Source organism: Hirundo rustica, chromosome 17 (assembly GCF_015227805.2).
Source record: "Hirundo rustica isolate bHirRus1 chromosome 17, bHirRus1.pri.v3, whole genome shotgun sequence".
In the NCBI taxonomy this organism is placed as follows: domain Eukaryota; kingdom Metazoa; phylum Chordata; class Aves; order Passeriformes; family Hirundinidae; genus Hirundo; species Hirundo rustica.
The window spans coordinates 3155601-3182307 of NC_053466.1; the positions used below are offsets into that span (position 1 = coordinate 3155601).

At 44.5% G+C, this 26707-nt stretch overlaps 1 protein-coding gene across 1 annotated transcript in view; it reads left to right on the top strand.

Annotated features, from left to right (window-relative positions):
• The window catches only part of MLXIP (MLX interacting protein), a 44842-nt gene extending 24779 nt beyond the window's left edge, over positions 1-20063 (top strand). Inside the window, exons 4-17 of the mRNA XM_040080627.2 lie at positions 363-452; positions 733-774; positions 1795-1966; positions 2846-2935; positions 3507-3598; positions 3696-4362; positions 7158-7279; positions 8001-8187; positions 8914-9038; positions 11510-11608; positions 12786-12913; positions 13486-13609; positions 14254-14383; positions 14860-20063. Coding sequence (XP_039936561.1) covers positions 363-452; positions 733-774; positions 1795-1966; positions 2846-2935; positions 3507-3598; positions 3696-4362; positions 7158-7279; positions 8001-8187; positions 8914-9038; positions 11510-11608; positions 12786-12913; positions 13486-13609; positions 14254-14383; positions 14860-14981 — 2190 coding nt within the window. The 3' untranslated portion in view covers positions 14982-20063. The remainder of the gene's footprint in view (positions 1-362; positions 453-732; positions 775-1794; positions 1967-2845; positions 2936-3506; positions 3599-3695; positions 4363-7157; positions 7280-8000; positions 8188-8913; positions 9039-11509; positions 11609-12785; positions 12914-13485; positions 13610-14253; positions 14384-14859) is intronic.
• The last annotated feature ends 6644 nt before the right edge of the window (positions 20064-26707 follow it).

Below are 26707 nucleotides of genomic sequence, written 5' to 3' on the forward strand. Positions count from 1 at the left end.
CTTGTGAAATTCACAGGATATTGTGTGCTTTATACGTTATATTTCAGTAAATTAATTTTAAAGGGGTTTTTTTGCCATTTCTTAACTCTTGGTTATGGTTGAGCTGCTGTGGGAGATGCTGACAGTGCAGTTGGACGTCATCTTGTGTTTGTTTTTTTGTGGGAAAGATGAAGTTGGTACTGTCAGATTTGCTCTGTGATAGCTGAACTCTGGGACAGTGTGGGCTGCTGATACATGAGCTCAAACAGAATTAGCATGCTTTCTTTTGCATTTTTTATGCCTGAATATTTGCTTGGAAATGTATTGAATATCCAGCCTTTATGTGATTCTGTGTAATTCATGGTATGTGTTTGTGTTCTCAGGCCATTGCAACAGAAGGGAAATACTGGAAACGAAGAATTGAAATAGTCATTAGGGAATACCACAAGTGGAGAACATACTTCAAGAAAAGGGTCTGTTGGTTTACATAGTGAAAATAGTTTGCTTGAGCTTGATCAGTATGTTGTTGCTTTTTGAGGTTTTCTATCACTTTTTCTGGCATGCAAGAGTACTTAAAACAGATGATAAGCTGGTGCAGACATGCTCATCTGATTAGTTCCACTTAACTAAAAATCATTGTGCTGGGGCTGATTGTGCATGATTGGGTCTTAAAAGTTTTGTAAAATCAGGTCTTCCACTGGCACATACGGCACCTATTCTGACTTCACCATCCGTTCTGTTCTCCTTTTGCAGTTGCAGAAACACAAAGATGAAGATCTTTCAAGTTTGGTCAGGGTATGTAGCATGCTTGTGGAACCTGCAGTAGATAACAAAGTTGTAACATGCAGTAGCTTGCTTTGATTAACATCTAAAGACAAGCATCTTGCTTAAGCCTTAATTAAGGTTAGACACCTTAATGTTCTGTGCCTCAGAGAGCAGTGTAAGATTTGTAGCTTGAATTGGAGGGAGGAGAGGTTGAATGTAAAGTGCTGTGACAGAAGACGTGGGAATCAGCACTGTATGCCCAGAGAGATCAATCTGTTTGAGGGCTGGCACATGATTTCATCTTGTTACTGAATTGTATCTGGCACTGCTGCCTTGCTTGTGTAACTGGATCTCTGAAGATGTGGGAGCTGTGTGTTGCAGATCTTCCTGCTGTGCCCACAGCTCAGGCAGATAATATACCAGGATCCTCTAAAAGGACAAATGGTATCACCATTTAGTAATTCCCCTTAAACTATCAAACCTGCTTTGGGGTTATAAACCGATGATCAGAAGCACTGTTCTGCTGTTCTTGCAAGGCAGTGCAGTTTAACTCAGCCTGTAGTGAGGGATGGGTAAGCCAGGGCACATTATGTTGTATTTTTCGTGGGCAAAAGGTGTCTTGTGCAAACTCGAAGTACAGTTACACTTCACTGCACATCAGAGTTTCAGAAACATCTCACAAGACAGGAGTTGTTTTTTGCATTCTTGCTAGTCATGTTTAATCTTTATTCATATGAAGGGATTGTTAAACTAGGTGCAAAAATACTTGTGTAATCAATCAAACAAGAAAGTGCTGTTACTTGTCTTACATACTTTTAGTTAATATCTGGGTTTTGGGCAAAAACCTTTGCCAGAGTGTTGTGGTATTTCAGTGAGCTGAAGTTGCTGCTGTATCGGAAGCACCGCTGATGTGTTTCTGTCCATTTGATGGCTCCTCAAATAGAGGTTCTTTCTTTAAAAATGTGAAAAATGAGGGCTGCTTTTATAGATCTGCACCAGACTGCTTTGGCATTGCTAAGCAGCCTGACCTCTCTTCCTTTCCTTTGGCAGGATGATGATGTGGTTCTCTGGCAAAAAAGAAGGTATGGCAGAGAAACCCCAGTCCCCATGGAGGAAGGCAGCCTCTTGGATGCTGACATGCTCATGTCCGAGTTCACCGACACCCTGTTCTCCACACTCTCTTCACATCAGCTGGTTTCCTGGCCAAATTCCAGGGACATAGGTATTTGTTGGCTGTAGCTATGTTGCAGTGAGAGCTCCTACAAAAACTCTGGTCTGTTGCTTTGCTGCTCTTGTAGTCTTGCCTAAGAAATCTGTCTTATATTGCTGATACAGATAAAAACAGGTCAGGGAATGTAGCTGTCTTATGATTCTGTCTTAGCTTCTTATGTGCTGCTCCCAGCTTTGCCCCCTAATGTTGCTCTGAATAAATCTGTGATGAGCAGTAGTTACTTTATCAGTGGTGAAGGCATTGTGATTTGTCTCAGAGCATAGCTGTGTATTTTTAAGGGAGTGCCTGTGTATTATTGTTTGGCTTTGTCCAGTAGAACCAGTGCAAGTTTCACCTGTACAAACAATCCCAAGAGCTGTTCAGCTCTGTCTGGAGGCTCTGGCTGTCTGATGGGACAGCACGTGTCCACTGTTCACCATCTTTGCTGCATGGATGTCTGAGCAACTCCAGAGCAGCCGTGGTTTACATGAATTGTACCCAAGGCAAATGAAATGGGTGATGGTTTACTTTGAAATACTCTGCTATGAGCTGTGGTGGGTCAGGCTGTGCTTCCCAACAAGGCTGTGTGTAGTGCAGCAGGGGCAAGACAGGAGGTTTGGGAGCAGGAGACATCTGAGCTTGGCAATCCCAGATATCAATTAGAGCCTTCAGGTTTCACCTCTTCCATTTTAATAATTGAAAGTTTCATTCCCCCATGGCTTTGGTATCTGGACTGTGCTGTAGCTCTGAAGAGAAGCAGATGCTCAGTTCCTTTCAGCAGCAGTTTTACTGCAACATCTTGGCCAAGCCTGGCTGTGGAGTGTTTTATTCCTGCTGCTATTATTATGTGAGTGATGGGAAGCTAATCTAATTGTCTGCTGAATTTTGCAGGACACTTAGGAAATGCTGACATGATTCAACCAGGGCTTATTCCTCTCCAGCCAAATTTTGATTTTATGGATACTTTTGAGCCTTTTCAGGGTAAGAGTCATATATAGAGTTCATTAATTTCTTAAATATTGCAGTGATTTATGAACTAGGTTTTAAAGTTTAAGTGTTACAAACATCTAAAGTTTCCTCATTTCACACTTTTTAGTGAAGAAGACATTTAACATTTTGCTTGTCTTTGAATGTTTTATGGCACTGTCAAGAATTCCATATAACATTAAACTTTGATGGTTATGGATCTTCATGGAAGTAAAGAGTCATATCTATTTGCTGGCTCTGCAGGCAGTCTGCATCAGATAAGTGGACTTTGTGGGACTCACTGAGGATCAGCTCTTGGCTGTCTGTGTGTAGATGAACCTTTAACAGGACTGATTTTTGCATTGTTCTAATTTGCATGAAAGTTGAAGGAGTCAGCTCCAAAGAGTTCAGTTCCTCTGGAAGACAGCAATTCACTGTTCAGTCAACAGCAGTTGTATGAAGTAAAGATCTCATTATTTCATTATTTGCTAAATAATACTGATATTCCTGGGAATTTTAGGGTCTAGCAGTGCTGTATCTTGAGTTTGAAAAATAGAAAATTAATAGGTGACTTTTCATGTTTCAGAATTATTCACTCCCAGTCGCTCCAGTAATTATTTGCCTTCCGTGTCTGCTGTCAGCTCTGCTACCACAGACAGCAGCAGCCACTCTTCCCAGGTAAGGGAGGTTTAAAACTGAAGGCTCTGACATGAGCCATGTCTGCTCAGGAGGAGTTCAGACATGTCTGAATCAGTGATATTTCCTTGTCTCTCAGTCTCCTGTCCTGCCGTCGGGTTCGTTGCCCAGCACGCTTCCAGCAGGGAACATGAGTGACGGACTGATTCCTTCCTCAGTACCTGCTCCTGTCATTCCTGACGTCGTTGCTGACCAGTGTTCCAGCATTAGAAGCGAGGGATCTTTCATCCAGCCCGCAGATTTCCCTCCTGACTCGTCTCTCAGCGGGCCACAAACTTTTATGTCAGTGTTCCAGACGCCCCTGCCGGTGCTGCAACCCACGAGTTCCCAGCCGCAGTCCCCGCTGCCCGCGGTGCCGCTGAGCTCCAGCCTGAGCCCCGCGCCCGCCGCCTTCGCTGCTCCGGAAACGCCCAAGTTCGGCCTCTGTGAATCCTCGGTCATCACTCACACGGCTTCTGCCACGCTGACCCACAACGCCCCTGCCACCACCTTCAGCCAGAGCCAGAGCCAGAGCCTGGTCCTGGCCACGCAGCAGCCGGGGGCAGGAGTGCCTTGTAACCTGGCCTTCCAGACTGTTGTGCAGGGGCAGCCCCGGCCCCAGCTGCAGTCCCAGCTGACGTTTGCACTCCCCAAACCTGTTCCTCTGGCCGGTGCTGGGACGAGGCCCAAACAGTCACAAAAAATAGTGCCTGCTCCGAAGCTTGAAACAGTGTCCTTAGTGGTAAAGAATGCCTTCATCACCCCAGGTGAGGAGCGCTGCGGGAGGATGTGTTTGTCTTCTGAGTGGGACTAGCAGGAGGAAAAGACCTTCTTGCTCTATATAATAAGTTAAAATAGAGCTTCTGAGTTTGTCCACAGAACCCTTGAATCCACTGGCTGAATGCAGTGGCTGCACTGTTGAGTGGAATGCTCTGGACTGCTGCAAGGATTGGAAGCAGTTTGGTTTGGTGTGAAAAGCTGACCTGCAAAAGGGGGTCTCTCTTTGTAATGTCTGTGATGGGCTGTGAAGCTGCACCAGCTAGCCCCACTCCTGCCCCACAGAAACCCTGGATTTAGGTGTGATGCTGTTGTGATTAACTGCCCCTCAGAGCATTCAGCCATAGCGGAGGAGGAGATTCTCCTGAGGGAAGATCTCTCTCCTGGAGATCTTTGTTTCAAGCAGTCTGGAAACCCTTGAGATGCTTTAAGTCAGCAGTTGGTTTCAGGTCGGAGTAGTAACACGTGGGACTTCCACACTGGGTGGGATTTGGAGCTGCTGGTGCTGCACAAGGCAAATAATAAGATAAGGAGCAAGAATTGTGCTTGAGGTGGTTCTTGTGGGAGAGCTCAAGGCTGAAGCAGGACAGGCAGAATGCCTTTCTTGGGATTATTGCAGTCTGTTTTTAGACTTGTACTGGCTGGGGGCCAAGTGACTTCAGCCACTTGAAATGTGCAACAATAATTCAAGAAAAAGCCTGCCTGGAGGAGTAATGTTAAACAGGCTTTACTGGGCAGTAGGTGTGTCTGCCAGGTCCTGATAGTGAGGTCACCCACCTAAAAGAAAAATCACTGTTCAGTAGAAGATCAGACCCAAGCTCTAATTCTAGGATGTCACTGGGATCAATTTGGTCCATGACTAATAGCACAAGGGTGTTAATGGCAGTGTTCCTATCTATAGTATGTTATAAACCAGCAGTCCATGTACCTTCACCAGTCGAGACGTGCTTTTCTCACGTAGTAAAGATTGTAGGCAACTCATTTTCAGAAAGCCTTTGCTCCTGCTTTTCTCAGTGCTTCCTGGGTTGTTCCTCACCCCATATATTACTTTCCCAGTGCTCCACCATTTACTTCTAGACCATCACAACCTGTGGCTTTGTTTCTCATCTGGATTTGTGGCATGTGTTTGTGGATCATGGTGTTCTTAAACTACTGGTACATCAAGCTCAGGGGACAAATCCAAGAATTTATATAAATACTAGAGCTTTATTTTTGGCAATAGAATAAATATCAGTGCTTCGGTACTTTTCAGGACAAACAAATCATCTCCTGACTGTGAAGCAAATCACATTATATCTTGTGTTAGAACTGCTGTGTGGTATAAGGACTCAAAGATCTGTGCAGATTGTCTCATCAGGTGCAAGACTTAACTGCTGTCACCACTTGATGATAAATGTACTAATTTTGAGAGGAAAGTCTGCAAAAGATGCATGTGTAGGACAGAAACATGAATCATGTAAAGAGACTTCTAAATATTGTTGCTGGTTGCTGCAGTTCCCCAAATGTGGAAGTCAGAAAGGCCAAGCCTATGCAGCAGCATTAATGCACTGGTAAGAGTAGGCTCTTGAGATCAGTAGAGATGTCCTAAGTCCAGCTGAACATCAGTGAACCGTGGAAGGGTTGTGATTCCAGTTTTAGATGTGGGAATGCTCAAAAAATGAACTCCCTGTGTCAGTGACAGAGGTCTCCTCCAGACAGACAGACAGCAAGGGCTGGCACAAGGTTTGTGCAGTCCACAGGCCTCTCTTATGGAGGCTGCACAGAAACTCCAGTTGAGTCAAAGTCACAGGTGACACTGTCAGGGAGGGGACATTGGATAACCCTGCACTGTCTCCCTGTCCTCCTGTGTGTGTCCTTCAGGATCCTAATGCTGAGCTGCAGAGGGCTGGCTCGGCAGGGGCTGAGCTGTGCTGACACTTCTGCATCGTGGCTTTATTTCTACAAAGGAGAGCTGAAGCAGTACAGCCAAGAGCGAAACCAAATATGTTTGGTTTAGTTTTATCAAAACCCTGACAGAAGCTGTGTCTTTGTGGGATTCTTCCCTTAGATCCCTTAGTAACTGTTTGGGATGGTCAATCATGTTCTGTTTGGACTGGGCAAGAACCATGTCAGCATGAATGCCGTGGTAGTAACTGCACGTCTGCCTTGGTTACATGGAGATCTTCACAGATCATGGGCAGACATTTGCTGCTGTTCAGAATTACCTCTAGCTCCCTAAGCACTGCAGAAGTCCTGGGTCTTTAGTATATTTTGTGTAATTTTGATGCTGATTTCCAGTCGCATTTGGTTGTCTTGTGGTTGTGTGTCATCTAAAGCAGCTATAACGCCAGATAGTGAAAGGAGCTGGTAGGCTGAAGTGCTGAGGGAAAGGATTTAAGATATATATATATACACAAGGAAATGTGAAGTATTGAGTCACTGACCCTTCTTGGGTCAGCAGCTCCAGCAGAGCAAGCCTGAGATCCCAAAGTGTGTGTGGAAGAGGAGAGCTGAAGATGGTCATCCTGTCAAACCCAGCTCAGATAGAATGAGAACACTTTGCATCTCCCTGAGTTACTACATACATCTGTAAATTCACCTTGAAACAGTGACAGTGATGCTAAAAAACTCAGAAATAGCTGGAGTGTTGAAGTCCTTTGTACTGGATTAAGGGGGTTGAGATTATTGAAGACTGGTGTTGTTTTAGATCCACACCCGTGTTTAATGACAAGTTATTTAATACAAAATAATCTCCATCTTTTGTTTTTTGTCTCATTAACTATTCTAACTGAATTGTGTTCTTCAGCTGCCTTTCAGGGACAGTCCAGAGCTGTGATTGTAACTCCAGCACCTTTAAAAAGAGAGGGGATTTTGACGCCAGCCACGTCTCAGTCTAATGTTGCAATTGCACCAGCTGGAATTGTCAGAGTAAGGAGAAGAAAAAAAAAATTATGTATTTGTTTTCTAGGCCTATTGTTTGCAAGTAGTGAGAGCCATAATGTGCTCAGGCGGGTAACAAGCCCACTAAATCATGTTACCCAACATATGCATTTGTGCATTCAGCATTATGTTTGCTTATTTTTAATGCAGCCACTTTATGGGCTTGGAAGCACTTTCCAGTCTTGACAGGCTCTGTGTCACACAGCAGTAAGATTCCAAGGAGGCCTGTATTCACAGTGCTGTGGATGGGGATGGTTGGTGCTTTGTGCAGAAGGTGGAAGGGGCCCAGGGAGCTCACCTTCCCACTGCCATATTGGAAAGCATGCCTTGGGTATGTGACTGGGTTTCCCCAATGTGTTGTGTGCAGGAAGATGGAGATAGATTTTAGTATATTATGCTGTTGATGTGTTGTAATACTGCTTTAAGTTTTAAGAAAGGATACTGGTCTCCTGCCAGAAGCCTGACTTTGGTGCCTGCCAATTCCTTATATATTAGCCCTTGTTTCGTGTCATCAGATTGTTAATCATGTATTAATTTGCTGCTTTTAGTGAAAGGCAAGGTAACAAATCTCTCTCTCTCTCTTTTTCTTTCTTAATCTCTCCCCCTACTTCCTCCTTTCTCTCATCCCTTTTCTCCCTCTGCCCCCACACTGCCCCTCCTGCTCTCTCTTTCTCTGTTTTTCTCTGTGCTGTTTCTGTGCTGTTCCCAGGCTCCCGGGGTGACGGAGTTCCGTAGTAACATTCTGGTTGGTCCAGCACAGCGAGCACCAAGTAGTCAACAAAGCCAGTCCACAGTCTCACATCTCTTCCCTCCTAGTGTAGTCCAGGATGTGTTGGTGAAAGGAGAGCACATCCCTTCCCACTGTAGCAGTTCACAAGTTCCCTCACCTACACCTAGTAAGTTAGAAAGCTGTAAACATTCTCTTCCCTGCATATAGAAGTGTGTTTCTGTTGGGTAGGCAGGACATAAATGGGCCTTGAGGATGCCTAGATAATTTTTAAAGGAAAAGTTTTTCAGGCCCTTCTACCCCACAGCTTCAGTTGTATGCAGCAGTTTGCAATTTTTTGTCTTAAATGACTGTTCAATGGCTCCTTTCTAAAAGATGTGCTGTCATAGTCACCAAGAAACAAAAGGCATCTCTGTAGGAAGTGCTGAATAGGTTTGTTGTTGAGTGTCATAGCTCTGATTTTGACTGGAGGATCTCAGACACAATCCTTGTAGGTAAGTGCAAAGACTCCTTTTGCATGTGCATTGGTGGAGCATTCCCTGGGCTGGTTCTGGTGGTAAATGGCTTGTAAGTGTCACCATCACATCCCAGGCCTTTAGAGATGAATGGGAGAGCCCAGCAGGGCAATGGAATCACAGCCTGTGCATCCAACATGCTGAAATATGTGTGTGTGAAAGGCCTATTACATGTTGCTATTCAGAAACTATCATGTGACATGATATCCTGAGCTTTTCCCAGCAGTCTTGGTATTTTCTAGCATGTGGTAGCTGCATCAAACAGTGTAATTTGGTTGCTGACTGCATTTCAGTTCAGTTCTGAGTAGAAACTTCTCAGCAGTTATGTTTGCTACAGAAAGTTGTTTGTTAATGTGTCTTGTGTTTTTTCCTTTATGAAGGCCGGGACTGTCAGAATTCAGGCCAGGCTTCCCCCTGCACCTCTGAGCAGAGCCCCAGTCCACAGTCTCCTCAGAACAGCTGCTCAGGAAAACCTGCCACTGACCCTGCTATGGCTGCATTTAAGGTGTGTGTCCTTTCCTTTGAGGGGCTTTTCTTTGCCTTCATAGGTACTTTTCTGTCCTGATGTCTGAGCATGGACTAGAGAAAGTTGTGTTTCAGGACAGTAGCATATTTTTGTGTCGGGCTTAGCTTACTGCTGCATCCGTGGTGCTCTGTGAAATTCAGAATGTGAGACTCCGATCTACTCTGCTCCTCAGGGTTGTGTCACCAGAGGGGCCAGTCTTGGCTGTACCTCTGCAGGTCCTTACGGTCGTGACAGCAGTTCCTGCTGTGGCTCACAGGAGTGTTGTGACAGGTGTCAGTTTACTTGGTTAAAGGTTTCAGGTTTAGTGTTCTAAACCGTGGCTTTTTGCCGTTGTTCTGTTGGGGCTCTTCAGTCTGCAGGGCTCTGGCCATCGCTGGAGGGGAAGTTGTTGACCTGCTGAGTTACTTACATGTCTCCAGTGATGCTATGCTGCTCCACAGAGAAGCAGCTCCACAGACTCCACGAGTTACACCTGTAAAACCCTTCGAGAATTACTGGGGTAAGAACTCGGCGGTCTAGAGATAGCACCCGAGCGCTGGTTGTACCTCACACACAAGCTGACCTTGTCAGAACACTTTCTGTGGTGGTATGAGAAAGTTCTCCACAAAATCCCCATCAGAACAATCAGCTGTAACCCTCTCATTCATTATCTTGTGAAAGGGAGTGTTACTTAACCTTTTTACAAGTGCCAGCCTCCTTCTGGCTTCTCTGGCTCTGTGAGTTGTGGTTACTCCAGGGCAGAAAGGTAAGTTTAACATCTGCAGCCTGTGACTATACTCAGGTCTAGATCTGTTGCAGAGGACAATCAGAACTGCCCACTGCTGACCATGCTGCAAGTTACTCACAAAAGTTGGTGGGGATTTGCTTGGCGTGAAAGCTCACAAGCAGTGGATGCAGCCTGTTCTGCTGCTAGAGAGTAAGGTAACAAAAGGAACAAATCAGTAGGGCCGGCTGATGGTGGGAAAGTGGAACAGCAAGGACACGGCTATGGAATAGGCTTTACTGCCATGTAAACACACCTGCTCTGACAGGAATTGCTTTGGATTTGTATTGTTACTAACTCTTTTGTAAGACAAGAAAGAAACAATGATATTTTCCAGGCTCCAAATGTATGTGCTTTTGTTCCTCTGTGTTGCTAGTTAGATTAAACGCTTCTGTATTGCTAGGTAACGTGGTTATTTCAGTTTGGCAAAGCATAGAGGGCGCTGGAAATCTCAGTTCTGCTCACGAACCTGCATTTTCTTTGGTTCTGGGCAACCACTTCACTGCTTTATTGCATTGCTTTCTTGCATTATAAAGTGGGGTAATGGTGAACTGCTGCCAGAAAGCCTCACTCTGGCAGGAATGTGTTCTCAAAATGCAAATTCTGTTGAAGAGGTTTCTTCATCCCAGGTTTTCTGTAGCAGACTCCCAGGAGAAAGCAGTAACTGAGTGGTGCAGCAATAGGAACAACTCAGGCCGGTGCTGCCAGACTCAGAACAAAGAAATCCCTGGGCCGTTACACAGTTGCGGCCTCTGCACCTCCTTCACAAACTGTATGGAGTGGGGATTTTTGGAGTCGTGTCTGGAGTAGTTTCGTTCCTTCCTGGATCCTTTCTGTGTGTCGCTGCTGTGGCTGTGACACGTGTAACCATCCCAGGGATGAGCCCTGGCTGTTCAGGCTCCGGCTGAGCTGGGCAGGGGCCACAGGGCGGCGGTGTGGCTCCAGCTTTGGGAAGGGATCCGCCGGCTGCTCCTTTGTCCTCGGCAGCTCAGAGGCCTTGGAATAATCTGGCCTTCCCAGTGCTGCAGCAGAAACGAGAGCTCCTTTGATAGCTTGGAAAGTCTTCTCTTTCTATGGACACCAACCTTGACAGCTCCTGTCAGTGGTTTGTGTAGCGTCCCAGCCCTGGGATCCAGGGGCTGCAGGATCCTCCTGTGCCTAAAAAATCCTTCCAGTTGTTTGCTTTGTTACTGACTGTGAGGTATTTCTAGCACAGGCAGGGCCAACTCTGGGTCTACTGATCTTTGTTCTTTTCTTAACATAAATCCTAAATATTTTACTTCCTGATGACACAGCTGAAGTTTAGAAAGAGGTGTAGGGTGACCTTTTCTTTCTGTTAAAGCACTCCACAGACAGAATATCTTTCAAACCTTTGTGTGCCTTGCTGGCAAGTAACAAATCATGTGCATACTGTACAAGTCTAGAACCTCTAGGTAACATAACATCCTTCAGATTTTGTCTTTGCCATCCCGGCATGTGATGCTTAAAATAGGTGCAGATGTCAGAGGTGGGTTGGTCCACAAACACACTGTCAGTTCATTATTAAGATTCTGGAGAGTCGTTCCAGGGGAGACCATGAATGCCAGCAAGTCAACAAAAATGACCCTGAATTTGAGTAGCTGAAATAGTCACAGCAGTGAAATAGTAAAAAGGAACAGCATAGACTGAGCTGATTTTATTTATGCAGAATCGAAGGATGAGGCATCTTTCTGAACAAAAGCGAAGGTCTAATATCAAGATTGGTTTCAGTGCTCTGAACAGCTTGGTGTCAGCCAACTCCAAGTCGGTAAGTACTGCAGCAGCACTTAGAGTTTAATGTGAAATGTAAGAAAGAGCCATTCTAAAAGTCTTGTTAATAGATGTAATCATTTCACTGTGAGTAGTCAGCTGAGCGCAGCAGAACACACACTGCAGGAACACAGCAGTGACCAGAGTAGAATGGAACAGCTCAGGTAAATTCCTAAAATTTTCTACACTACTGAGATCTCTGCCTTCCAGCAGGAGTCAGAGGCGGGGTCAGTTCAGATGATCTGGAAAATCTCTTTAGGACTCTTTACACCACCCAGCTGTCTTTAAGAATCAGGGCCTTTTTTTTTCCCCCTTTCTTTCGCACATGGGTTTAGAGAGGAAAAAAAAAATCTAACTGATTTTTTTATTGTCAAATTACTCTGTCCAAACTAAAAGTTTACTCTGGCTACACTAGTTAACTGAGTTGACTAAATTGAAATACAAAAAAATTCTTAGTGACCTTTAAATACCAGGAGCTTTGAAACATAGAAAATACGAAAGCTTTTTGTGCAGCAGGTTGATTCCTTTATATAATTTTTATAGTTTCAGAAATTTAGGCAATACGTTGTCAGAATTTTACTTCCTGACTTGAATAGCCTATTTTGAAAGGAAGTCCTTTTTGAAAACTCAGCTTTACTGAAGTGTCTGGTTATTTTATTTCTCAAGTACAGATATTTAATTGGTTCCTCCAAACTGAAGAGTATTACTACATGTATCTGTACACACATCTGTCTCCTTTGGTGGGTCCTTCTTAATAACCTCAGGTTTCCCAAACAAAATAATTTATATTATCAACTTCAAGCAGCACTTCCACCAGCACTGTAAATCTTTCTGGAGATGTAGCACATCCTTCAGTACTTAAGAACTGTAAAGATTTTTAAGAGGACAGATAATGAAATAAAACATTTGAAATTATTAAAATACTTCTTTCAACAAAGTAGCAGAAATGTAATTTATGGAAGAAAACAACCCCTGCAGCCACATTTCTCTGTACTGGAGTGCAAAGAGGATTCAGAGAAAGGCAGTGTTGAGTATGTGAAGTGTTTGCTCTGCCTGACCCTGTGCTTTTACACACTGAAGGAAAATTAAAATGTGCTGGAGTGCAGGTTAGGAGGACAAACTTCCTGAACTCAGGTTGTTGCAGGAAGCGAGCCGTGTGTCTGTGTTTGGCCTAGATCAGCCATGCCATCACACTCCAGAAGACAGTGGAGTACATCGCCAAGCTGCAGCAGGAGAGGACGCAGATGCAGGAGGAAACCAGGCGCCTCCGGGAGGAGATCGAGGAGCTGAACGCCACCATCCTGTGAGAACGGGCAGCTTCCAGGGATGGAGCAGCTCCAGTGGTGCCTGGGCCAAACAGGGAGTGTGTGCTCAGTGTCACACCGGGGAGCAGATGGGTGTTGGGCAGAACAGAGCTGCTGCCAGCTCCAAGCAGAGCTTCTGTGGGATGGGCACTGGTGCAGACTGTGGATTCTCAGCCAGCTCTGAGCATGGAATGCGCAACAGTGGCAGCATCAGGGGGGATGTGTCAGGTCAATAGCTCTGAGAAGAAGTCAGTGTGGATGTTTTTAAAAAGCTCATTGGTGATTGAGCTCTTGCTCTTCACAGTGGCTTTGCTGCAGTTTTGTTGTTTGTAACCAGAAGTGTTTGTAGCAGCTTGATTAAATTGCTTTGCTGCATGAATATAGACAAGATTACTGGGGAAAGAATTTTTATTCCTGACTGGAGCAGGGGGGATCTGACACTCTGGGGGGATCATGCACTGGGAAGCCCCTCCACCACAGATACCAGGAATACTTTTCTCCTGCTGCAGTTCAGTCTGGAAGAGAAATATGTCCTTTTTGGTGGGATTCTAACCTCCAAACATGTTTTCAGTTCTTGCCAGCAGCAGCTCCCCGCTACCGGGGTTCCCGTAACGCGGCAAAGGTTTGACCACATGAGGAAATTGTTTGATGAGTACGTGAGAAGCAGGACCCTGCAGAACTGGAAGTTTTGGATTGTATCCTTTTATACCAACCTGACGAACTTGGGCTTTGGTACTTTTGAACCCGGTACTTTTAGAGCCAAGAACTTGGGATTCTGATGCTGTGACTTGAAGCCAAGTTACTGAAGTAGCAAATGTCCTCAGTTTTCATCCACATCTGCGTGGATATGGATTCTTGCAGAACTTGTTCACCTCAACATGCAGGAGGTAACTGGAAAGTAAAATGCAGAGGCTAGGTTTTCTTACTAGGTTATTGTACTGCAAGAAATCTTTTGTGCACTCTGCTGTAACTGCAGCTCTGGTTGTCTTTTGGGAAACATACATAGACAATAGCAAATATCAAATATCTCAGCCAGGGGGATGGGGGGAATTACAGTTACTGAAGCTGTTCAAAAACTTGCACATTCCCCTTTTGTTTTTTCCTTTTCAGGTCAATGTCGAGGAATTCTGCAAAATATGGTGAATATCACTAGGAGCTAAGGTTCAGTTTTTTCCTCAGTATTAGTGTTACAGATTTGAAAATACAGTTAGTAAAAAAACATTTCAATCCCTCTGGCAGTTGGAGTCCATTTAGAAATCCAGTGTTTTCTCTGCCACATTCCCATAGAATGTTTTGAACTCCCCCTTTGTTGTCTCCCTTGACATTTGATGGTTTGCAGTTCAGCATTATTATTAAGCCATTGTTTGAGTCCTTCAATGGGATGGTTTCCACGACAAGCTTTAAGGATCTGAACGAAACTGCACTGGCCTGGTTGGATCAGCACTGTTCTCTTCCTGTTCTGAGGCCAAGTAAGTGAAGTTCCATCCATCAGCTCTTCAGATCATAGAAGGCATAATATCATAGCATTTCTTTAGCCTGAGGATGGCAGAGAAAGCACATGATGCTGAACGTGGCTTTTGCTTCCTTTTTGTTAGCTTAGTGAGAAAATAAGAGCCTCTTCTGACTGTGACGGCAGAAAAAAAAATATTGAACATACCAGAATTTAAACTGTCTTTAACTACATTTAAATTTCAAAAGCTTGGCTCCAGTTGGAGTACATTTGGCAGTGTGATTTATCTCATAATGAGGGAAGACCTCTGAGATTTGTATTCAGCTTTGGAGTCACCTTCTGTTTGGGCCTCATCGCTCGATTCTTTCCCTCTTGCCTTTCAGCAAGTATTTAATTTACACTTACAGCTGTCAAGAGGTGCTCTCATTTGTAGAATAAAGATCAGCCAGATAAATAGCTTTTCCTGATGCTTACCTGCCTTTTTTTTCTTTACAGTGGTGCTGAACACCCTGCGGCAGCTGAGCAGGAGCACCTCGATCCTGTCGGACCCGTCGCGGCTGCCGGAGCAGGCGCGGGAGGCCGTGGCGAAGGCGAGCAAGAGAGCTGGGGAGACCTAAAACCAAAGCCACTCTGAGGTGCTTGTCCCAGGGGTGGAGAACCCGCCAGGCCCTGCCTGCCCAGGCTCCTCCAGTTGGTGCACTTTAGAAAGGATTCTCTCCATCGCCCGAGACTGTTCAGGGCACCCGGCCCTGCCTTGCGCAGCGGTGCGGGCGATGCAGCGTTGTCAGAACGTTTGGGTTCCTCTCCAGTGCTGTGCTGTGCTCTGTCACGTGAGAAAAAACCACCAAGCTCAGGTAAACTCGGCAGGTTTGAGCCCTGCAGGCAGCAATAGAATCTCCATCAATGCATCCTTATGCAACGAACGAAACACCCTCAGTTCTCTGAAGTGTAAATCCTGTACACCAAGGAATGTGCTCTTCGAGGGGAAAAAAGTACTTCTGATTTTGTGAAGCGAAATGTGCTTTTTATTTTGTTTCCTGGTATTCAGTTCCATGTGTTTTACTTGAATAGTGAAAATTGTTAAAACAGGATCGTATGAAAAACCAAAGGAGAAGAAAAATCCGTCAGCGATGTCAACTCGTGGCAAAAATACTAGAATTAAAATCTCAGGCTGTGTTTTGTGTATTTTTATTTTAATGAGTGTATCATTGTACTTGATCAGTTTCAAGACGTGCTTTATTTTCTAGTAACTAAAGCAGCTGATTTTTATTTTTTTTAATATAGCCATTGCAAGGGAGCAGCAGGCTGTGCAGTAAGTGCAAGAAAGCAGTTTTAGATTGTATAAATTCTGCAATTAGGATAAATACATGAATTTTATATCAGTTTAATCAATGAACTTTTTTCTTGCACTCTGCACAGTTGAACTGCCACCCTCACAAAATGTGCACATATAAAACACATCCATAGGTAAATGTAGTAGCACTTCAGAGACAAGAATTGTTTGTAATGTTAAAAAATTGGCTTTTTTATTATCTCAGAAGCTATATCGAACCACAAAGACTTGCAGTCCGTTCTTTGCTTCTTGGTCTTTTTTTGCTTTTTCTTTTTGCCTTCTGTCTGAAAAACCTGAAGGACTTTGCTAGGCCTGGTCTGTATGAGAAGATTATGTTGAACGTAAATTATAGAACGTGTGAAAATTAGTTTAAAACTCAAAACACTGCATAACCTTTTCCTGTGACAGTTTCAGCACGTACTGTGCTCTGCTGCAGGTAAACTGAGTCCTGTTCCAGCAGTGATTGTCCATCCTGAGATGAACACTGGGATGTTCATTCCAGCTGATTGTTCATAATCTGGGATGATCCCATGACCCTTGTAATTCCACTCACAACTTGATCCTGATTGTTCAGAGCTGTGCAAATGGTGGGAACACTTCCCTTGAGCAGTTTTCTTGCAGTTCCGAGAGCAGGCTGGAGGTGCTGTGCAGCCTCTCACAGTGGGAAAATGAGGAATACCTGGAACATGTGGCGGTTGCACACTCTGAAATGGGCTCAGTGGGTTCTCCTTGGGGAAAGGAGCTGTTCTCAGCATTGTCCCCAATCTCCTCCACTTGGTGGGCCAAAGTTTGGAAGGAAACAGTTGGCCTGGGGAGCAGGACTGAGCACAGGCAGTGGTTTTGTGTTTGTTTCTCCTTTGTCCTGAGTTTTTGCAGCTAATGGCTTTCCTTGCAGAGTTCCTTCTGTGAGAGCAGCACTGTAGCAAGGACAGGGCACAAAAGGTGAGCCCCTCCCTGCATGGAGGGGACTGAGGGCTGAAGGGAAAGGCAGAATGGCAAATTTTGTAGCAACACAGCTTCCTGTTGTAGCTGTGCAGGCAGAGGGGGAAATGCTTTTATTTTCTCTTTTTTTTACAGTAGATTTGACATATAATTTGAAGTTCGTGGCACTTGTGAAAACCTGTGTCCCTGTGATAGAAGCAACGAAATTCCAAGTGTCAGCCAAGGAATGGTGTGCAAAGGTTATCACAGTAAAGAAATAGTGAGTAGATTTTCTGGAGGGATCATCTTTCATAATGTTGTGATCAGTTAAGCAATATTCTTTTGGATACATCAAGTACAAAGTGTTGAATAAGTAAATCCTTTTTTGTATCAGTGCTTTCAGTCCTCCCATTTTTATCACCAGTTGTGAATTTGACTCCAGTAAAATCATTTTACACTGTGATGAGCTGTCTCTTAGGTCCTTTCCTCAGTGGGCTGATCTCACCGTTTGTGTTAAAAACATGTCTGGGTTTCTAGCAAGAAAGCAGCAGGCATATTGTCCAAGAGCTGGTGTTTTTGCTGACCTTTTCAGATGAGCAGATCCTGTAATGCCTCCCTTGCAGTGTGGTCTCCTGCCTGTCAGCAGTGATGGTGTGTGATTTTTACCATTTCTGGTATCGATGACGTGGGTATCTGGTATCGATCATCCTTCAGGGCCCAGGGAGAAAAACCCTAAAATCTCATATCTCACTGGTTGGATTGGAAACTGAAAGCAACCTGAAAGGAGCAGGGAGGGGTAATTCACCTGTGCTGCCAAAAACTTTGTCCTTCCACAGTTTTGACGTGGATGGAAAACTCATCCACCAGAATGCACTGAGAGCTCGTTACAATTGGAGGGAAGGTGGTTGTTTAACAAACTGTGGTGCAGAAACAAAGCACTATTAAAAAATCTTAAGGAGGAAAGAATTAAATATTGCTTACTTAGGCAAGAGTGTAGGAGGGAGGAAAGGAAAAGTGGAAGGATACTTTCCACTAGTGCAATTACCAGAAATGATGTGGCTGCTCTTTGAAGCAGTGATTCAATACATTCTTGTCACCCTTTTACTGCAGATCAGAATTCTTTTATCAGTCAGCCTTGTGAGGAGAGTGATTTCACTCCATTTGGAAACACAGGAGGAAAAAACTGGTTTATGTCTCACATCTGAACAGCAGAGTCACTAAAGACTGATATGGGAAGAGATGGACCACGTATGTATTAGTTCCTATATAGTTTTCCACTTTGATTTATGTTTAAACACCTTAGTCTGTATTTCTTACGGAGGAGTTTAAATGCTTTATTTTTTTTTTTTTTCAAAGTTTGATAACACTTTCTCCTGTAATTTAAGCACTCTGATTTCCTCAGTGTCACCAAAGTAAGCAAGCCAAGCACACAGTGCCTATAGTCTGCACAGAATTGCAGGTGCTGCACATCTGTCTGGTGCTAAACTTTTGGAGAACCCCCATATAACTGAATACAAGTCGTATTCTGTCAAATCCAACAGATTTCACTCAGTAAAGGAGTGGCTAAATAATTTATTTATGGCCTGTGATATGCACAAAGTCAAACTGGGATTGTCTGCTGGTTCCTTCTGACCTCAAATTGATAATGTAGGTGGCCCCATGCCAAACGCAAGCTCTGGAGAACTTGGGCATTATCTGGTGTAGTTATTGGCTTGTATTGCAGTTATTGGCCTCCTTTTAGCAGGAGGAGTAAGGGGTGAAAGTCCAGGAGCAAACTAGAACTGAGGGAATTACTGAGGAGTAGGATCAGAGACAAGTGCACACATCACCATGACAGTCTGATCTCTGCACTAAACCAAAGGATTCTTGGTTGATACCATTTGGCCTGACTGGAATGTTCTTTGATGTTTTTCTGGACCCCAGGGGAAGGCTTCCTTCCAGGGGGTGGCTACTAGAATGTTTCCATCTGTGCCTTAGATCTTGGTGTCTTGTATGCTTTTGATTAATCATAAGTCACTCATTGTTCCCCCTAAAATGATGCACTGTGGAAAATTCAGCGAATGGAGGAAGTGGGGCTTCCCTGGCTTTTGAGAGGAGTTTATCTGTGGGGCATTACTGTGAGCCTTTCAGACTGAGGTTGTGAGTAACTGTGTGTGTGTTTGGAAAAAAACAATTGCATCTTTCCTGCTGAATCCACCCCTCTCCACTGCCGTGTGCAGGAACACGTGTGCACAAATGGACATAACCTGAGCTCTGACCAAGCCAGGAAACAGGCAAGGGCTTCAACCTCGAAATCTGAAATGGCTTGAAAAGACAAAGGGCTGTCAAATGTATTGAAAATCTGCATCCTTTTGTATCTTCAGGGTTTTTTACATTCCTCTGTGTGTGTGTGTGTGTTCACATGTGGTAGAAGGGACTGGTAAAATTAGTTTTGTTTGCTTTTAAAGCCCAGAACTCCTGAAAAGCAGTTTGAGAACAGGAGAGGGAAGCTCACTGCAGAAATGTTCAGTAAGATAATGCTTATTTGAAGGCTGTTTCACTTTCTAGAGTGGATAATTCTTGCCTTGATGGTGCCAGTTAGAAAGTACTGCTGAAAATGGAATGGGTTTTTCTCTGTTTTCTCCTTTTTCTTTCTATTTCTTGGTTCCTTTCCACCTTTATTGCATGGAAAACCACCAAAAATCAAAAGGCTGATGACATCCAATTCAGGTTCTTTAGGGATTTAGTCACACCAGTCTGGAGGACTATGGACAATTGTTTGTAAGTTTTAGGAGTTTTTTTAAATTAGGTGAGACATCAGGAGTTTTTCTATTACTCCTCAATTTATACACTTGAGTCTCAGAGGAGATGATTTGTTTTGGGTTTTTTCTTTTATAGGACCCCAATATTTTTCCCACCACACCAGTTAAAGCTATAGTTTTCTTTGGTTTCATTCTTGGTTGGATTTTCTGCTCATTTACTGTGTTAGAGCAGAATTGATAGAACCAAACTGTAGCTTTATCTGTAAAACTTGAGTTCTTCAGTTACAATTAAAATAACTTCAGTTACAAAGAAACACACCGTAGGTATATAATGGAATTGATTTCTAGCCGTTGTCTGAACTTTTTATATCTGAACTTTTCCAACATGAATAAGGTTCTCAATCAAACGATATCAATGTTATGAGCAAGCTTTTAACAGTACATTGAATAAATAGATAATTTTCTTCTTCTAATCCTGTATTTAAATGTGTTTTAAGTGAGTGGAATTCATTCTTGTTAAGAAAAAAGGAAAAAAAAAACCAAACTTGAAGGTATGAGGACTTCAGGTTGTGCTCTTGCTTTTGCTTAGGTTTCCTGTTCTGTTGCATGACAACTTCTGTTGTGCTGTTGAAATGTAGCACTTTCCAGTAGGTCTGTTAAATTGTGCAATGCATTTTTTTTTTATATTTACAACCAAAACAATAAAGGATATTTTTTGGAAGAAACTGGTTGTAATGCCTTTATTTTCTGACTGGAGGTGGGGAAATGGTAAGTAGAATTACTTGTGGGCCGGGGTCGGCACTTGGCATCCTTTTTGCAGCTCTAAAAGGTGACAAGGGCTCATTGTCCTGTGAACAGTGCTGGGGTTACCTTTGGATCTGTGTGTTTGACATTCTCAGGGCAGGGCTCAGTATCCCCTATGGAGCTGCTGAAGTTTGGACTCCTTTTGGGATTGATGTCAGTATTAGGCACTGAGCTGCTTAAGTCTCTTTAAAAAATGAAATTAATAAATCTGCCTTTAATTATTGATTTTTGTTTTTCCCTGGTAGGACACTCCAGCTCTCCGTGCTTCAATTGTCACCTCCCTGGCATTTTGGATTTTCTTGCTTAGTGGAAGCAACAGTGAGGCTCTAGTTGAAGTGAAAGGTAATAGAAGAGAAAGAAGGATTTCGTTTTAAAATCACCGCACAAGAGTTTGTTCTGGTTGATGTTATCCTTGTGATTGGTGCCTTTGACTTGGTATTTCTGATGAGAACTTCTGATGAGTCAGGCCTGCAGTTCCAGGAGGTACTGGGGTTCAAAAACCCTGCATTTAATTTTTCAGAAATCACAAGCTTGATCTCACATAAAGCATTTTGGTGGGAGTGAAGAGCAGTGCTATTTCAACAGTGATAAACCAGCTCTTCAGCCTGCCTTCACTCTTGACCAAGCACTACAAATGCCAGAGTTACTGCAGCGATGCTATCTAAGCTTTCTGGGAGGAAGCTGTGGCTGCAGAGCACTGTTTCTGTGCTACTGATTTAGTGGTGATTTCAGGGAGGCTGCTGTAACTTCAGCTGAAGCGCCAAAAGCGTTTGTGAAGTGGTTTCTTTTTGTGGCTGGCTCTGCTAATCCTTGAACACTGCCAGAAGTGGACCCTACACTTGCTCTGTGGAAATGATGCCAAATGAAATCACTGCTGTGAGGGAATTGGCCCTTCAGTGGGCAGAGAGCTCAGGGCTCTCTTTATATCTAAAAGAATGGAATGCTCACTAGATTTTTATTTATCTGTTTTAACCTACATTTGCCCTCAGGAGCTCATCTCAGCCTATCCTCATCCCTGAGCACTTTCTCCAGGAGGTGGGTAGACAAGGAATGTTTTTTTGGGGTTGGGGAAGTTCCCTGTGTGCAGAGAAGAGCCCCTGTTGTCATCCAGAGAGATGTTTAACATGTTCCTGTTTCAGAACAAGGTGTGTGTGTCACACCCCCAGCGCCTTCCCACCACCAAATGGAAACAAACCTGTGAAAGATGAGAGTCATCACGTCCCTGGGTCCTGCTGCTGCCCTTCTGACACTCCTTACAGAGCCCATCTGTGGCTCCTCCACCCGAACTCTTCATTCCTCATAGGCCTCAAAAGCTTTGTTTTCAACCAGGATAAATCTCCTGCTTGTCCGGACATCTTTGCTGGTGACCAAATCCTGATCACAGCAGCGATGCTCCCTGTGGCACAGGTGTATCCCCTGCAGCCCTCCAGGGCTGGGGAGGATTTGTCTGAGCCCTGCTAACCCTGCACCACAAAGGCCACGGGGCTGCAGATGTTCTCTCACTGTTCTGCCTGGGGCTGGTGCCTTTTCCTCTCAGCAGTGGCTGCTTCGAGTCTTTCCCCCCCGGGGAAGAACAACTCTTCTTTCTCAGGTGGCTCTTCCCACAGATGTGAGTTTGGACAGACCATCTGACTCACTTCGATGTCATGTTAGCACTGCTGAGGAAGCATTTCCCTTTCTAAGGAGAACACTTTTGCTGAGCTATTTATATGTTTAGAAGGCAAAACAAAAGCCATGCATGGGAGAGGAAACCACAGGGAGCGGCCCTGTATAATCCTCTGGTTCAGCAAGGCTTAAGTGCTTTGTGTCAGTCCTTGGCAGTGGTGATGTTTAAGCCCTCGGGATGTGACTCTTATCCTCCTCGAGTGCTTTGCTGACCTCACCTGAAAAGGTCAGCCAGGTGTTGCTTTAAGCACGTCACCAGGAAGTGATCTTTTTCCAACCACTCTTCTTTTTCTATTAAAAATGAAGGATGGGAGGTTGGAATTTTACCTTCATCATCTCCACAGTTGTGTCTGAAACGGGACCTATTTGGGAGGAATTCTTCCCCTGGCTTCAGCAAGGAGCTTGGTCCCTCTGTTCCTCTTGGGAAACGAGAGCTTTTCTAGGATCTCCCCTCAGTTTTGAGGGGCTGGCAGTGTAACTCAGCTGATATCAAACCTGCTTTTCATGGAGAAGTGTGAGCAGAACAGAGCCAGCGTAAAATATATTGTAAAAAAGAATTAGTAAAAAGAGACTCCAGCACTATTTGCTTCATTTAATGTTTTATTAAGTTCCAGTTTCTATCCAGAGGTGGTAACAGGAAATGAATAAAACCATTCATCTAGTAAGTGGCAAATAGATCCCTTTCAGTATTAAAATATAAGAGTTTTAAAATATAAATAAATAAATTTATAAACTAATTCCTTAAATAGATTTATAAGAATAGATGTATTGTACAAATTCATAAATAAAATTCTCTAGTGGAGAGAGAAATACAAAATCTGCCTGTTGACAAACAACTTTTCTATTGAAAAATAACTACAAGATAAAAATATAAATAACATTAAAATGACTGAAATTACACTTTCCTGATTACTTATATATGTCAGGGTTGGCTAAATCACCCTGAGGCATAGTCGTCCATCCTTTTATATGCTGTTGCAAATAAGACAGTATAAATAGTTTTATAATAAATACGATCAATAACTTAACACATTCATCCCTTAAATATTAAATTAAACTAGATTATATAGTTATAGAGAGTAGAAAGCACATTATCAGTGTTGATCCTGGCATCAAACTGATCCCATAACCCCTGACAGGTCACATTTAACCAACCCTCCAGCACCCTCAAGTTAATTTTTAATCCTAACGCATCAAAGTGCCGCTTCAGAGTACAGGTTTGCCGTGAGTTGCATGATGTCCTCGTATTTCTTCAAAACCCACCAGGTGTAGGTTTTATTGTCCGCCAGGCTCATGCTCTGGGCCTGGGGATCCCCCTGGGGCGGGTCCTGGCTGCTGCAGGTGTAGAAGGCGGCGCCTTGGCTCAGCGTGGTGCTCAGCTGGCTGAGGTTGCTCTCGACCACGTCCGTGGCGCTCTGGGTGCAGATGGTCTCGATGTGGCCCCGCAGGGTTCGCAGGGCGCTGCGGACGTGGTGCAGGGCGCAGCAGTTGGCCTGGAAAGCCAGACACTCGGGAATTCTGGCTGCCATGTCTCGGCCTTTGGACATCACCGTCCGGGGCTCGGGGTGGAATGTTGCAGAGATACACTTGTCCTGTGGGGATGGAAGAGGAGAGAGAAATTGTTAATCCTTTGGTTTCCCTTTCTCATTTGTGTACCCGTTTGTCGTGTTTTTGGTTGCGGTTCAGTCGCTGTTTTAGCACTTCCATCGCTCTGATGTGTGCAGTTCCTCTCCCTATGCCTTGCTTGCCTTGGTTCTCAGCTTTTCTAAACCTTGGGTTCTAATCTTTGCTGTAGGGGCAAAATTTATCTATTCCAGAGATCGGGTTTGGCCTCTGTGTGTTTTCATCTGTTTCAGCAGAGGTGGTTTGGATTTCAAGAATGAATTCAGAGGAAATGTCAACATTGGTTTTGATCAACATACTCTTGGGAACAATCCTAGGGACTGAACTTTGAGGCAGTGACACCTGGGTTCAGTGAACATTTTACCTTTTTAGGGAAAGCATGGGTGAGCAGGATTTTTGGCAGAAGTGCTCAAGCACTATGGTCAGACTGAGGGGTAAAGCAATTCTCACCACGTTTCCAGTGATCTGACTAAACTCCTGCAAAAAGATGCCCAGGAGACTGAGAAGGAGCACTGGGAATCAGGAAGTTCCCAGCTGGCAATGAGCTGAGGCAAAGTCACCCAAGCTCTCTGCAGCTGCCCTTGCTCCGGCTGCCCCGAAATAACGCAATGAACGCTTTCCTTCTTGCATGAAATACAGAGAAGGGTCTACTTTAGGTTTTTACCCAAATACTTCTTTTCTGGTGTTCCTTCTAGTGTTTTATAATAATTCAAGAGATTTCCCCGCAGACATAGGCACAGCACATGGAAAATGGTGCACTTACATAGAATTTGAACAACTCGTGCGCTTTCTTTTGTATTATTAATGCCAAGGTCGGTATCTCCGGAGTGAAATGATTCTGTCTCCGTGCTGTAGTCATTTTGCTTTCTGATGTCTCTGTCGGTGCCATGGAGCCCAAAGGAACCAGTAAACAGAAGAGGAAGATTGCAAACCTGTTGATCTCTGCATTCAGATGAGAGGAAACCAAAAGGAAAGAAATGTTACAGTGATTAGTCTCAATCTTCTGCATAGCTTTTTGCAATTCTTAATAGTTTTGTGCAGCGTGATACATCTTTAAAGCATACAGACACAAAGTGGCTGAGCTAGAGATGAACATCGACCAGGGCAACCTTACAGGCTGTGGCCAGGGTAAGTTACACCCACCTGCTCTGTGTTCCATGGTGGGATGGGACAGCAGTGGCTTGGCTGGGAGCTGGCGTTGGCGCTGGTTCTGGAGCTTCTGCCTGCCTGGGGTGCCGTGGATGGGGCCAGCCAGGCTGCATTTAAATGCTGTGGAGTCTTGCGTCAGTGGCTCCCCCACAATATTTTTTTCTTTCTTTCTTTTTTTTTTTTTTTTTTTTTGAAAGTGATAATTTGGGGTTTTTTTCTTTTTTTTGAAAGATTACATCAAAAGTTGATTCAAATGCGTGTTCACTGATTGTGATCTAGGTGCAGTTTCAAACTGACATAGAGGGTGTCCTGTGTCATCTCTTTGACTAGGAGCTTGGGATACTTGGCTTGGCCATCCCATCTAAATCCTTGGGCTCTCCAAAGTGTGGGATTAAGAACATAAACTCTTGTTTTATTTATAAAGGTGGTTGGGAGCACGTTATTGTTGCCCAAAGCCATTGCTTCTCCTGCAGAGTCAGTGTAAGAGTGGGCCAGTGCACTTGGCAGGGACTGAAAAAGGCTTGTGTGCAAGGTAGGCCAGGCCTCCAGTTCCATGTATAAATCCTTCTGCTGGATGCCTGTAGGACCCTGTTCCTAAGGGATGCTCAGGATCTCCCCATCCCTGTCGCCCATCTCCAACTCCCCTGAGGCTGTATTCTGCTTCCAGTAACCAAATGCAGGAAATTCCCATGCACACCAAAACAGAGAATAGGTGCTAAATAATGCCAAGGAAGAGATGAGTTACCATGGCCTATGGAAAGGTTGGTTCTGGCAGACACTTTATTTGAGGATTTTACTATTATATGGTGGAAAAATTGAGACAGGGAGAAAGAGAGATGTTTCTTTGTGCGTGGCATTCCTTAGGAAAGTCCCTACAAAGGCAGTGGTGGGTACAGGTGGCTCCTTTCAGGCAGAAGGGTGATTTTGGAGGGTTTCTTGTTTGGAAGCACCAAACCTGTAGAGGTACAGTTGGTCAATGGCCGACAGGAAGATATGCAGGAGCTTGTGTATAAAATATGCCAGTTGGGCACTGCCAGTCCCCTTCCAGCTCTCCCAGATGGGCACAGCCTGGGAGTATTGGGGTCTGGTCTTCCCCCAAGAGCAGGAGTATTTCTTTGTGCAGCGCTGAAGGCAATGGGGCCGAGTTAATTTAAATAGTGATGAAAATAAAAGAAGCAGAATTTTTACAGCATTGCTTTTCCACAAAACACAATTCAACCACTGGTAATTTTCTTTCAAAGACTTTCAGAAGATTTTACTTCATTTTCTCCTCAGGACAGCACTTTACCTGGTTATTCTACACCAGGACATGCCATTATCTCATAGCCTGTGCACGCTGTGCACATCCGTTCCGGTCTGTACAGGGCTGTGATAAGCTGCTGAGCTGATCGGGGAGCAGGTCAGCATCCGTCCTGTAAAACTCAGCCTGAGAAGTTCAGCTTTCCACCACGTAACCATCAGACACCACAGGGCAACTGCAATTCATTTGGTGAAGTTCTGCTGACACATGCTGCTCCGTCAGCTCTCTAAAATGGAATTTGTGGCCATTGCCTCAACATCTATCACTGGAAAAAGGAAATTATTCTCTGTCTGTGGAGACCTGATGCTGACCTGAGACACAGCTGTGGCTTTTGTTCCTGGAGCTCACCTACTTTTTCCAAGTGTGGGAGCTGGTATTTTCAGCCATGAGCTTGTTTTCTGATGGCCTTACATGGTTGTGTGGCAGTGCCCTCCAGGTAAAGTGGAGAGCTGGGCTTTCAGAGCTGACTGACACCCTGACTGCTTCTTCCCAGAAACCTGAGTGACACTCAGGACATAGATAAGGGAAATGGCAAATTCCATGTCACAGGTCCCGGGCCGGGGAAGAATGCTGATGCTGCACCCTCTAAGTGCAGCATGAGGCCACCTGCTCTTTCCCTGGTGGGGAGCAGCCCCCAGAACCCAGCAGCAACCAGAAAATCAGGGATTTATTCCCAGCCGGGTGAGTCCGGTGTTGTTCCGGATCTGCTCCACCCTCTGCTTGTAGTATTTGGTTCCATGGCACTCTCTCCTAGCAACAGGGACACAAACCACTGAGCCAGGGGCTTCCCTGCCAGGCTGGGGCAGG